We start from the raw sequence: 12,500 nt of genomic DNA, 5'->3' as shown, positions 1-12,500 counted from the left end.
GGCTGAAGGGCCTGTTTCCAAGCTGTAAAACGCAATGACGTTACACTTGGGCTAAATGCACAGTCTTTTACCCAGAGCAGTAGAATCAAGAAGCAGAGGATATAGGGTTAAGGTGAGAGTTTAATGGCAAAGTTAAGTTAAAGACTTAAGTGTATTTACAAACCAAACACATAAGCCAAATTTAGAGATACAGCGCGGAAACAGGCCCTTTGGCCCACCGAGCCCGTGCCGACCAGCGATCACCAGACTGATTCCTGGGATGGCAGGACTTTCACATGAAGAAAGACTGGATAGACTCGGCTTGTACTCGCTAGAATTTAGAAGATTGAGGGGGGATCTTATAGAAACTTACAAAATTCTTAAGGGGTTGGACAGGCTAGATGCAGGAAAGATTGTTCCCGATGTTGGGGAAGTCCAGAACAAGGGGTCACAGTTTAAGGATAAGGGGGAAACCTTTTAGGACCGAGATGAGGAAAACATTTTTCACACAGAGTGGTGAATCTCTGGAATTCTCTCCCGCAGAAGGTAGTTGAGGCCACACAGTTCATTGGCTAAGGGGATCAGGGGGTATGGAGAGAAGGCAGGTACAGGATACCGAGTTGGATGATCAGCCATGATCATATTGAATGGCGGTGCAGGCTCGAAGGGCCGAATGGCCTACTCCTGCACCTATTGTCTATGTTTCTATGTTTCAACGCACACCCACTCCTGCAACCCACTTTCAGTGGGCGGCGCGACTCTCGTCAGCAGCGGCCTCTGCAGTCCGTTTGTGTTTTTATTATTTTTTGTCTCGTTTTTATGTAGTTTTTGTTATTTTTTTGTTGGGGTGTGTGTGTGGGGGTAACTTTAAAATCTTTCCCCTGCACGGGAGACCCAACCTTTTCTTTGTCGGGTCTCCGTGTCGTTGGGGCTGCAACGTGGAGCGGCCTCCAACAGAAACGACCTGGGGTTTCAGCTGCGGAGCTGCCGACTACTCACCTCCCCGTCGCGGAGCTGGCCGAGTCCGGAGCGGGTGGAACGCTGCTGCTGCTGCCGCTGCCACCCGACCTCCGGAGATTCGGAGGCTGCAACTGCGGGTCTGGCGGACGGCGGCACCGGGAGCCCGCGGGTCCCTGCTGGGAGACCGCTTTTCGGGGCTTCCGCGGCGGCGACTTCTCCCGCCCGAGTTGCGGGGTCGAAGAGCTCCTGGAGCGGGGCCTTACACCACCGCCCCGCGCGGCTGGGAATGGCCGCGGGACTCTGCGAGCGCACGCCGGGGGCTCTAACAACTAGACCCGGTGCGCGACCTTGCATCACCCGGCGTGGCTTTAATGGCCGCGGGACAATCGCCATCGCCAGCCGGGGGCTTTGACTTTGACTCTGACATCGGGGGGGAGAGTGCAGTGGAGAGATAAGTTTTTTTGCCTTCCATCACAGCAATGTGATGGATGTTTATGTAAATTATGTTGTGTCTTGGGTCTATTTGTTTGTAATGTATGGCTGCAGAAACGGCATTTCGTTTGGACCTCAAGGGGTCCAAATGACAAATAAATTGTATTGTATTGTATTGTATACTAACATCATCCTACACACTAGGGACAAATCTTTTCATTTACCAAGCCAATTAACCTACAAACCTGTAGGTCCCCGAGCTCCGACGTCCCCGAGCTCCGACGTACCCGCTACGTTCATTCTCCGTGCTTACCACGAGTTTTGATTTTTTTTTTAACTCGGGAGAACTCTTGGAATGATCTCGTACCGTGGGACAGGGGCTATTAATCTACAGAGAACGAGTCTATTGTTGAAATTGCTTTGCGGACAGGGTACGTTACCATTTGGGTGGCCTCACAGGCATTACCGCTCGACTTCACTCCCGTCTCCAGCTGTTCTTGTACAGCTGTGGCAAGGATCGGCACCCTTGAAAGAAATAAAACTTAAGTGTTAGAAAACTGTAAAAAAAAAAAAAAACTGTTCTACAGCTTTCCGAGACGATGCTGTTGACGTGTAGATACAAGAGAGGAGCATGCCAGCTACACGGGGGGGGGGGGGCAGATGTGTGTAGTGCGTCCGTCACCCCGCCCGTCGGAAACCAGCGCCACTGCGGCGATAATGTTTTCAACGATGATGAGCCTTTCAGTTTTCGAACAGTTTTCAAGAGAGAGCTAGATAGGGCTCTTAAAAATGGTGGAGGCTGGTTCACTGGATGTATTCAAGAGAGAGTTAATAGATAACAATAAACAATAGGTGCCGGAATAGAGGCCATTCGGCCCTTCGAGCCAGTGCCGCCATTCAATGTGATCATGGCGGATCATCCAACTCAGTATCCTGTACCTGCCTTCTCTCCATACCCCCTGATCCCTTTAGCCACAAGGGCCACATCTAACTCCCTCTTAAAGGGCTTTCAAGAGAGAGCTAGACAGGGCTCTTAAAAATAGCGGAGTCAGGGGATATGGGGAGAAGGCAGGAACGGGGTACTGATTGGGGATAATCAGCCATGATCACATTGAATGGCGGTGCTGGCTCGAAGGGCCGAATGGCCTCTACTCCGGCACCTGTTTATTGTTATCTATTAACTCTCTCTTGAATACATCCAGTGAACCGGCCTCCACCGCCCTCTGAGGCAGAGAATTCCACACACTCACAAATCTCTGGGAGTAAAAGTGTTTCCTCATCTCAGTCCTAAATGGCCTACCCCTTCTTCTTAAACTGTGACCCCTGGTTCTGGAGTCCCCCAACATCGGGAACATTTTTCCTGCATTTAGACTGCCCAATCCCTTAAGTTAAATTAAAAAAAATTGTGAGCAATTCTCAGCACCATATCTGAGGATGTGCCGGCTCTGGAGAGGTCCTGCTGGAGGACTGGATCGCAGGGACATAGAGACCACTTCGCGCTGAATGACTCTATACGTCTTCATATTGGGACTTGAGGGTCGGGCCAGGTGAGGCAAGGTGGGGGGGGGGGAGGGGAGAAAGAGGTGCGTTTTTAAGGATCACATACTTACAGGTGTGTCTCCTTGTTGGGTCCGAAGCTGTCGTTCATTTCTCGCTGCAGGTGGATGGCCAGGTGTGGGATGCGAAGGATGGGGTCACGCACGTGGACCAGGTGTTGCTCCACACCTGAGGCCGTCTGGCAAAGAGAAGAGAGGAACGCCGTGAATCGGGTGCAACCTTCACGTGGGTCCGCCCCGTTTCGACGAATGCAAACAACCCGAAGTGCGCAAACAAATAAGATCAAATAGACCAACTTGTCCTAGAATGGGATGGCGGGGCTGTCATATGAGGAAAGATTGAAAAGACTAGGCTTGTATTCACTGGAGTTTACAAGGATGAGGGGAGGATCTTACAGAAACATATAATATTATAAAAGGACTGGACAAGCTAGATGCAGGAAAAATGTTCCCAATGTTGGGCGAGTCCAGAACCAGGGGCCACACAGTCTTAGAATAAAGGGGAGGCCATTTAAGACTGAGGTGAGAAAAAACTTTTCCACCTAGAGAGTTGTGAATTTGTGGAATTCCCTGCCACAGAGGGCAGTGGAGGCCAAGTCACTGGATGGATTTAAGAGAGAGTTAGATAGAGCTCTAGGGGCTGGTGGAGTCAAGGGATGTGGGGAGAAGGCAGGCACGGGTTATTGATTGGGGACGATCAGCCATGATCACAATGAATGGCGGTGCTGGCTCGAAGGGCCGAATGGCCTCCTCCTGCACCTATTGTCTATGTTTCTCACTTTAGGCTGTGCACGCAAGAAGAAGTAGAATAAGATTCAGTCGATCAGTTTAGTTTATTGGCACGTGGACCGTGGTGCAGTGAAAAGCTTTTGTAGTGTGCTATCTAGGCTTGGTTAGAGGGGATGTGGAGAGGATGTTTCCACGGGCGGGAGAGCCTCAGGACCACAGAGGCCCTCGCCTCAGAATTAAAGGATGTTCCTTCAGGAAGGAGATGAGGAGGAATTTCTTTAGTCAGAGGGTTCGATTAATCAGGAATTCATTGCCGAGATAAGGTGACAATCTTTTGTTGCGTGCTAACCTGCCCGCGGAGAGACAATACACGAGTCGACATCACCCCATTCACAGTGTACAGATACATGATAAGGGAATAACGTTTAGTGCAAGGTAAAGCCAGCAAAGTCCGATCAAAGATAGTCCGAGGATCAGCAATGAGGTGGATAGTTGTTCAGGACTGACAAGTTAAACTGATCTTGTCTGACAATAGACAATAGGTGCAGGAGGAGGCCATTCGGCCTTCGAGCCAGCACCGCCATTCACTGTGATCATGGCTGATCATCCCCAATCAGTACCCCGTTCCTGCCTTCTCCCCATATCCCCTGACTCCGCTATCTTTAAGAGCCCTATCTAGCTCTCTCTTGAAAGCATCCAGAGAACCGGCCTCCACCGCCCTCTGAGGCAGAGAATTCCACAGACGCACCACTCTCTGTGAGAAAAAAGTGTTTCCTCGTCTCCGTTCTAAATGGCTTTCTCCTTATTCTTAAACTGTGTGGCCCCTGGACTTCCCCAACATCGGGAACATGTTTCCTGCTTCTAGCGTGACCACACCCTTAACAATCTTATGTTTCAATGAGATGCCCTCTCATCCTTCTAAACTCCAGAGTGTACAAGCCCAGCCGCTCCATTCTCTCAGCGTATGACAGTCCCGCCATCCCGGGAATTAACCTGGTGAACCTACGCTGCACTCCCTCAATAGCAAAAATGTCCTTCCTCAAATTAGGGGACCAAAACTGCACACAATACTCCAGGTGTGGTCTCACTAGGGCCCTGTACAACTGCAGAAGGACCTCTTTGCTGCTATATTTGACTCCTCTTGTGATAAAGGCCAACATGCCATTTGCTTTCTCCACTGCCTGCTGTACCTGCATGCTTAGTTGGTGGATAGTTGTTCAGGACTGACAAGTTAAAGTGATCTCGTCTGCCTGCAGGCGATCCCTCTATTCCCTGCATTTCCATGTGTCTTATCCTCTTAAACCCCACTATCGTCTCTGCCTCCGCCTCCACCACCACCACCCCTGGCAGCACGTCCCTGCCACCCACCACGCTGAGTGTTCCCAAACCTGCCCCACATATCTCCATTGAAGGTGGTGCAGTGGTAGAGTTGCTGCCTTCAGCGCCAGAGATTCAAGAGTCAAGATCAAGGTAGGCGGTGCGGAGGGAGGAGGTAACTTTTGATCTCTCCCTGCACGGGAGACCCGACCTTTTCTTTGTCGGGTCTCCGTTGTCGTTGGGGCTGTAACGAGGAGCGGCCTCCAACAGGAAGACCGGAGGCTCTGGTGCCGACGACTCACCTCACCGTCGCAGAGCTGGCCGAGTCCGGAGCGGGTGGAGCGGTGGTGGAGCGCTGCTGCTGCTGCGGCCCGACCTCCGGAGATTCGGAGGCTGCAACTGCGGGTCTGGCGGACGGCGGGGTTGAAGAGCTCCTGGAGCGGGGCCTTACAGCACCGCCCCACGCGGCTTGAAATGGCCGTGGGACTCTGCGAGCGCCCGCCGGGGGCTCCAAAATCAAGACCCGGTGTGCGACCTTGCACCACCCAGCGTGGCTTTAATGGCTGCGGGACAATCGCCATCGCCAGCTGGGGGCTTTGACTTTGACTCTGACATCGTGACATCGGGGGGGGGGGGGAGTGCAGGGGGGGGGGGGGGGGGGGGAGATACGGTTTTTTTTGCCTTCCATCACAGCAATGTGATGGATGTTTATGTAAATTATGTTGTGTCTTGGGTCTATTGTGTTTTGTAATGTATGGCTGCAGAAACGTCATTTCGTTTGGACCTCAAGGGGTCCAAATGACAAATAAATTGTATCTTGAATCTTGGTCGCCGCTGGATTTTCAACATGGTGAACATTTTTGGCGAACTGTTACAACCTATGACGGGTGCCGGCAAATCGCCGGGAAAAGTCACGTAAGTGGGACAGGCCCTTTGACATGACTGGGCGGAGGTTGGAAAACATGGGCGAAGGTGCTCGGGGCAATTACTGGAGCGGGAACGTGTGAAGCCTGCTCACCTTCACCAAAACCCTGCCAGCCACGGTGAGGTCCCGGTCAAACCAGGTGTTCCAGATGCCACCGCCGTAACATTCCACCCCCACCTGGAGGTAGCCCGCGTGTATCTTCTTCGACCTGACCTTCACCTGGAGGCGGAAACAAATGCAGAACATTGACAAACAGTTATAACCATATAACAATGGCAGCACGGAAACAGGCCATCTCGGCCCTTCTAGTCCGTGCCGAACATTTACTCTCACCTAGTCCCATCTACCTGCACTCAGACCATAACCCTCCATTCCTTTCCCGTCCATATACCTATCCAATTTATTTTTAAATGATAAAATCCAACCTGCCACCACCACTTCCACTGGAAGCTCATTCCACACACAGCCACCACTCTCTGAGTAAAGAAGTTCCCCCTCATGTTGCCCCTAAACTTCTGTCCCTTAATTCTCAAGTCATGTCCTCTTGTTTGAATCTTCCCTACTCTCAAAGCTTATCCACGTCAACTCTGTCTATCCCTCTCATCATTTTAAAGACCTCTATCAAGTCCCCCCTTAACCTTCTGCGCTCCAAAGAATAAAGCCCTATCTTGTTCAACCTTTCTCTGTAACTAAATGCATTTCGTTGTCTCTGTACTGTACACTGACAATGACAATTAAAATTGAATCTGAATCTAACGTAGGTGCTGAAACCCAGGCAACATTCTAGTAAATCTCCTCTGTACTCTCTCTATTTTGTTGACATCTTTCCTGAAGTTGAAGGGTCAAATACAAAATTCCCACTCCCTCTGGGTATCATCGGGAGTCACGGATCCAAACTCACCCGTAAACACGGACTGTCCGTGTGTGCTCCGACCATGGTGAACCCATTGCCTGCCTTGTACTTGCCTCCCACGGCAAAGGCGATGATAGTCGAGTAGTTCCTGGTCATATAGTACTGTTTGGAAACAAACAAGAGTAACACACGGGTTCAGTCGGCAAGAAGACTTACATAGAGTCACGGAGTGATACAGTGTGGAAACGGGCCCTTCAGACCAACTTGCCCACACCGGCCAACATGTCCCAGCTACACTAGTCCCACCTGCCTGCGTTTGGTCCATATCCCTCCAAACCTGTCCTATCTATCCATGTGTTTAAGAGGGAACTGCAGATGCTGGAGAATCGAAGGTTACACAAAAAAGCTGGAGAAACTCAGCGGGTGCAGCAGCACCTATGGAGCGAAGGAAATAGGCAACGTTTCGGCCCGAAACGTTGCCTATTTCCTTCGCTCCATAGATGCTGCTGCACCCGCTGAGTTTCTCCAGCTTTTTTGTGTAACTATCTATCCATGTAACTGGCTAACTGGTTCGTAAATGTTGGGATAGTCCCAGCCAGAACTACCTCCTCTGGCAGCTCGTTCCATACACCCACCACCCTTTGTGTGAAAAGGTTACCCCCTCAGATTGCTATTAAATCCAGGAGCCACAGTCTTAGAATATGGTGGTGCAGGCTCGAAGGGCCGAATGGCCTACTCCTGCACCTATTTTCTATGTTTCTATGTTTCTAATAAAGGGGAGGTCATTTACGACTGAGGTGAGAAAAAAACGTTTTCACCCAGAGAGTTGTGAATTTGTGGAATTCCCTGCCACAGAGGGCAGTGGAGGCCAAGTCACTGGATGGATTTAAGAGAGAGTTAGGTATAGCTCTAGGGGCTAGTGGAGTCAAGGGATATGGGGAGAAGGCAGGCACGGGTTATTGATAGGGGACGATCAGCCATGATCACAATGAATGGCGGTGCTGGGTTGAAGGGCCGAATGGCCTCCTCCTGCACCTATTTTCTACGTTTCTAAGTCCTCTGGTCCTCGATTCCCCTACTCTGGGCAAGAGACTCAGTGCATCTACCCGATCAATGCCTCTCATGATTTTATACACATGACCTGCCGCAGAAGCCCAAATCCGGTCCCGTCTGGGAAACATTGTTGTGTGGAAGAGAGGGCATTTGGAACCATCCTCTCCATGTCCACTCTACCCAGGTGCCGACAACTCCCGTGATTCACGTCTCTGCTTAGCTCAGCCAAACTTACAAACAGGCCACCCACATGTGTACAGATACAGGATTAACGGATTCTCATTTAATAGACTCATAGAGTGATACAGCGTGGATAACAGGCCCTTCGCTACAACATGCCCACACCGGCCAACTACTCCTTATTCTTAAACTGTGGCCCCTGGTTCTGGACTCCCCCAACATCGGGAACATGTTGTTTAAGAAGGATTGTCTGAAGCAGGGTTTCGGCCCGAAACGTTGCCTATTTCCTTCGCTCCATAGATGCTGCTGCACCCGCTGAGTTTCTCCAGCTTTTTTTGTGTACCATCGGGAACATGTTTCCTGTCTCTAGCATGTCGAAACCCTGAATAATCTTATATGTTTCAATAAGATCCACTCTCATCCTGCTAACCTCCACAGAGTGTACAAGCCCAGACGCACCATTCTCTCAGCATATGACAGTCCCGCTGAGAGACTCCAGTCTCTCGGGACGGCTTTTGATGGGAATTCCCGGCACAAGTAACTGCTGTTTATGTGTTCGCCCCGTCGACCCCTCACTTACTCACCTTGCTGGCAGGTTCCACATTCCAGTGATCGGTCTCCTTCAGCTCCTGGAAACCAGCAGTCCGCAGACGCCGCTTGCAGGCTTCAATAACTGCAATAAAAACAGAGGTGAATGAACACTTTCAGCGGGATGCTGCCTGTCCTGCTGAGTTCCTCCAGCATTTTGTGTCTATCTTCAAGATTGAAGATTCAAGAAATTTATTGCCAGGTCAACAAGTTGATAGGAATGTGTCTTGGTTCGCTCTCAGACAGATACAATACAGTACAATACAACCACCACATACACCACAATAAATAATACAGACAATACCATACGGAGGACAATATATACAGGAAGGACAGTACCCAGCAGCGTCATATTAAGTGTAAGTGCAAGTGCAAAAAAAAAAGTGCAAAGTGATTATAGTGCAAATTCAAATATCTTGGAAAGAAATTGATACTTAAATTTTGGAAAAATACAACCATACCAACTGTTAAAATGTGGATTAGGAATATGATGGACAGAGCATGCCTTGAAGAAATGAGACTCCGACTAATAGATAAATATGACCAATTCTTAAGGAGTTGGTCTCCTTTCATCGACTTTTTGGAATCATGTGATGCAGCGGTACCGTAAAGATTGCTGATTTCAGTTCATGACGCGGATAGATCTACATCTCCGAATACAGATTTGAAAAATTCTCTTTTAAGGGGCCTTCTCTTCTATTTCTACTTTCCACTTTCTCTCTTCCTTTTTTATTTTTTATATACACACTTCACGTTTTTCTACTCTCTTCCATCTATTTTTCCACTTTTTCCTCTTTCTATTGTTTTCTTTTTCTTGTCTTGCTTACTTCCTTCTCATAACATAAAACTAGAGGTTGTACATAGAATGGATTACGGCATTACATAGTTGGCACCTAAAATTAGGTTCCACTGTACTGTTTTGTGCTGTATTAACTTCTAATAAAATTAAAAAAAAAAAAACAAACAAAAAAAACTGATAGCTTGGAGGTAGGTGCTGTCTCTGAAGCGAGATGTTTTACTTTTAATGCTTCTATATCTCTTTACTGATGAGAGGAGATTAAAGAGGTAATGTGCCGGGTGAGAGTGGTCTGCTATGATTTTTTTGGCCTTTCTGGTGAGTCTTGTTGAGTAAAGTGATGTCACTGGGGGAAGTCTGCTGCAACCGATGATCTTAGAAGCTCGGCGCACTATTCTCTCCAGCCGAGTCTTATCCTGCGAGGTTGTGTGACCATAGAAACATAGAAATTAGGTGCAGGAGTAGGCCATTCGGCCCTTCGAGCCTGCACCGCCATTCAATATGATCATGGCTGATCATCCAACTCAGTATCCCGTACCTGCCTTCTCTCCATACCCCCTGATCCCCTTAGCCACAAGGGCCACATCTAACTCCCTCTTAAATATAGCCAATGAACTGGCCTCGACTACCCTCTGTGGCAGAGAGTTCCAGAGATTCACCACTCTCTGTGTGAAAAAACTTCTTCTCATCTCGGTTTTAAAGGATTTCCCCCTTATCCTTAAGTTGTGACCCCTTGTCCTGGACTTCCCCAACATCGGGAACAATCTTCCTGCATCTAGCCTGTCCAACCCCTTAAGAATTTTGTAAGTTTCTATAAGATCCCCTCTCAATCTCCTAAATTCTAGAGAGTATAAACCAAGTCTATCCAGTCTTTCTTCATAAGACAGTCCTGACATCCCAGGAATCAGTCTGGTGAACCGTCGCTCTGCACTCCCTCTATGGCAATAATGTCCTTCCTCAGATTTGGAGACCAAAACTGTACGCAATACCAGACAAATCTGTACCATACCAGACAAGCATAGAGAATGTGAGTATGCTTTCTATGGTAGACCTATAGAAGTGGGTCATGGCTGGTCGACCGACCCTGAATTTTTTAAGCTGCCGCAGGAAGTAGAGTCGCTTGTGGCACTTACTGATTATGAGACTAGTGTTGAGCTCCCATGATAGGGATTGATGTATAGTGGTCCCGAGGAACTTAAAGGAGGTGACCCTCTCAACCACCTCTCCATTGATGAAGAGAGGGAGGAGGGGGGTGGCCCTCTTTCAGAAATCAACAACCAGCTCCTTAGTTTTTGAGATAATAATAATAATAATAATAAATTTATTTATAGAGCACTTTAAAAACAATCATAGCTGCAACAAAGTGCTGTACATCACTAATGATTGACAAAAAAGTGAATACACACCAAAAATAACAATCAAAAGAAATAGTAGGAAAAGACATGTAAAATAAAGAAACATCAAAAACACCACAAGCAGAAGCAAAGCCTCAGGCATGGTCAAAAGCCAGGGAGTACAAATGTGTTTTAACACTGGATTTGAAGATGGACAGAGAGGGGGCCTGTCTGATGTGCAACGGCAGGGTGTTCCAGAGTGCCGGAGCAGCAACAGAGAAGTTAAGCATGACGTTGTTGTTCTCACACCACCTTACTAGCTCCTCTACTTCACTACGGTAAACGGTTTCGATGTTATAATATAATAATAATAATAATAATAACAACTTTATTTATAAAGCACTTTTAGGCAACATCAGTTACCACAAAGTGCTGTACATGGGAAATCAACAAAAAGTTATCACAAACTACTAAAACCATTAAGACGACAGGACTATAAAAACAGTAAAAAATTAAAAGACATTAAAAGCACTAAAACAGGAACAATGTCTCAGCCAGTGTCGAAAGCCAGTGAATAAAAGTGAGTTTTTAGGGAGGATTTAAAGATGGACAGTGAAGGGGCCTGTCTGATCTGCAGCGGCAAGGTGTTCCAGAGTGCCGGTGCAGCAACAGAAAAGGCTCTATCCCCTCTGAGCTTCCGCTTAGACCTTGGTACCTCAAGGAGCAGCTGATCCGCTGACCTGAGGCACCGGGGCAGGAGCATATAGGTGGAGCAGCTCAGAGAGGTAAGGCGGGGCGAGGCCATTCAAAGATTTAAAAAACAAATAAAAGAATTTTAAAATGAACTCGAAAGTGCACTGGAAGCCAGTGAAGGGAGGCCAAAATTGGCGTAATGTGCTCCCTCTTGGTAATAAGACCTGCCACAGATGTGTCATCTGCAAACTTAAATAACAAGACAGAGTCAGAGTGTGAATAGCAAAAATGTGTGTATATAGAGTACAGAGGAGGTGATAAAACGCAACCCTGGTGGGCGCCGATGTTCAGGAACCTAGCCAGTGAGACATGGTTACCAATTTTTATCACCTGTTTTCTGTCACATACAAAGCTATAGATCCATTTACATAGAGATGAGTTGACCCCCAGTTCCTGTAAAGCAGCATCAGTGTAAACCAGCATCTGCAGTTCCTTCCTAAACATCCCTTGTTTAGGTTTATTATTGTCATGTATACCGAGGTACAGTGAAAATAAGATAATATCATACAATAGGCAATAGGTGCAGGAGTAGGCCATTTGGCCCATCTAGTCAGCACCGCCATTCAGTGATCATCCACAATCAGTACCCCGTTCCTGCCTTCTCCCCATATCCCCTGACTCCGCTATCTTTGAGCGCTATCTTTGAGCCCTATCTTGAAAGCTCTCTCTTGAAAGCATCCAGAGAACCGGCCTCCACCGCCCTCTGAGGCAGAGAATTCCACAGACTCACCACTCTCTGTGCGAAAAAGTGTTTCCTCATCTCCGTTCTAAACGGCTTACCCCTTATTCTTAAACTGTGTGTGGCCCCTGGTTCTGGACTTCCCCAACATCGGGAACACGTTTCCTGCCTCTAGCGTGTCCAAACCCTTAATAATCTTACATGTTTCAATAAGATCCCCTCTTATCCTTCTAAACTCTAGAGTGTACAAGCCCAGCCACTCCATTCTCTCAGCATATGACAGTCCCGCCATCCCGGGAATTAACCTTGTGAACCTACGCTGGGCTCCCTCAATAGCAAGAATGTCCTTCCTCAAATTAGGTGAGC

The 12,500-nt window shown here is 48.2% G+C and overlaps 1 protein-coding gene across 1 annotated transcript in view; it reads right to left on the bottom strand.

The window, feature by feature from the left end:
- LOC129715801 (aspartyl aminopeptidase-like) overlaps nucleotides 1-8,657 on the bottom strand; it is a gene marked incomplete at its 5' end in the record, with an annotated part of 27,550 nt that extends 18,893 nt beyond the window's left edge. The window contains 5 exon segments of the mRNA XM_055665672.1: nucleotides 1,812-1,896; nucleotides 2,982-3,106; nucleotides 5,992-6,117; nucleotides 6,800-6,913; nucleotides 8,569-8,657. Of these exon segments, the coding sequence (XP_055521647.1) occupies nucleotides 1,812-1,896; nucleotides 2,982-3,106; nucleotides 5,992-6,117; nucleotides 6,800-6,913; nucleotides 8,569-8,657 (539 nt within the window).
- Between the last annotated feature and the right edge of the window lie 3,843 nt (nucleotides 8,658-12,500).

This window comes from Leucoraja erinacea, unplaced genomic scaffold (genome assembly GCF_028641065.1).
Source record: "Leucoraja erinacea ecotype New England unplaced genomic scaffold, Leri_hhj_1 Leri_1414S, whole genome shotgun sequence".
In the NCBI taxonomy this organism is placed as follows: domain Eukaryota; kingdom Metazoa; phylum Chordata; class Chondrichthyes; order Rajiformes; family Rajidae; genus Leucoraja; species Leucoraja erinaceus.
This window is presented reverse-complemented; position numbering and strand designations above follow the sequence as displayed.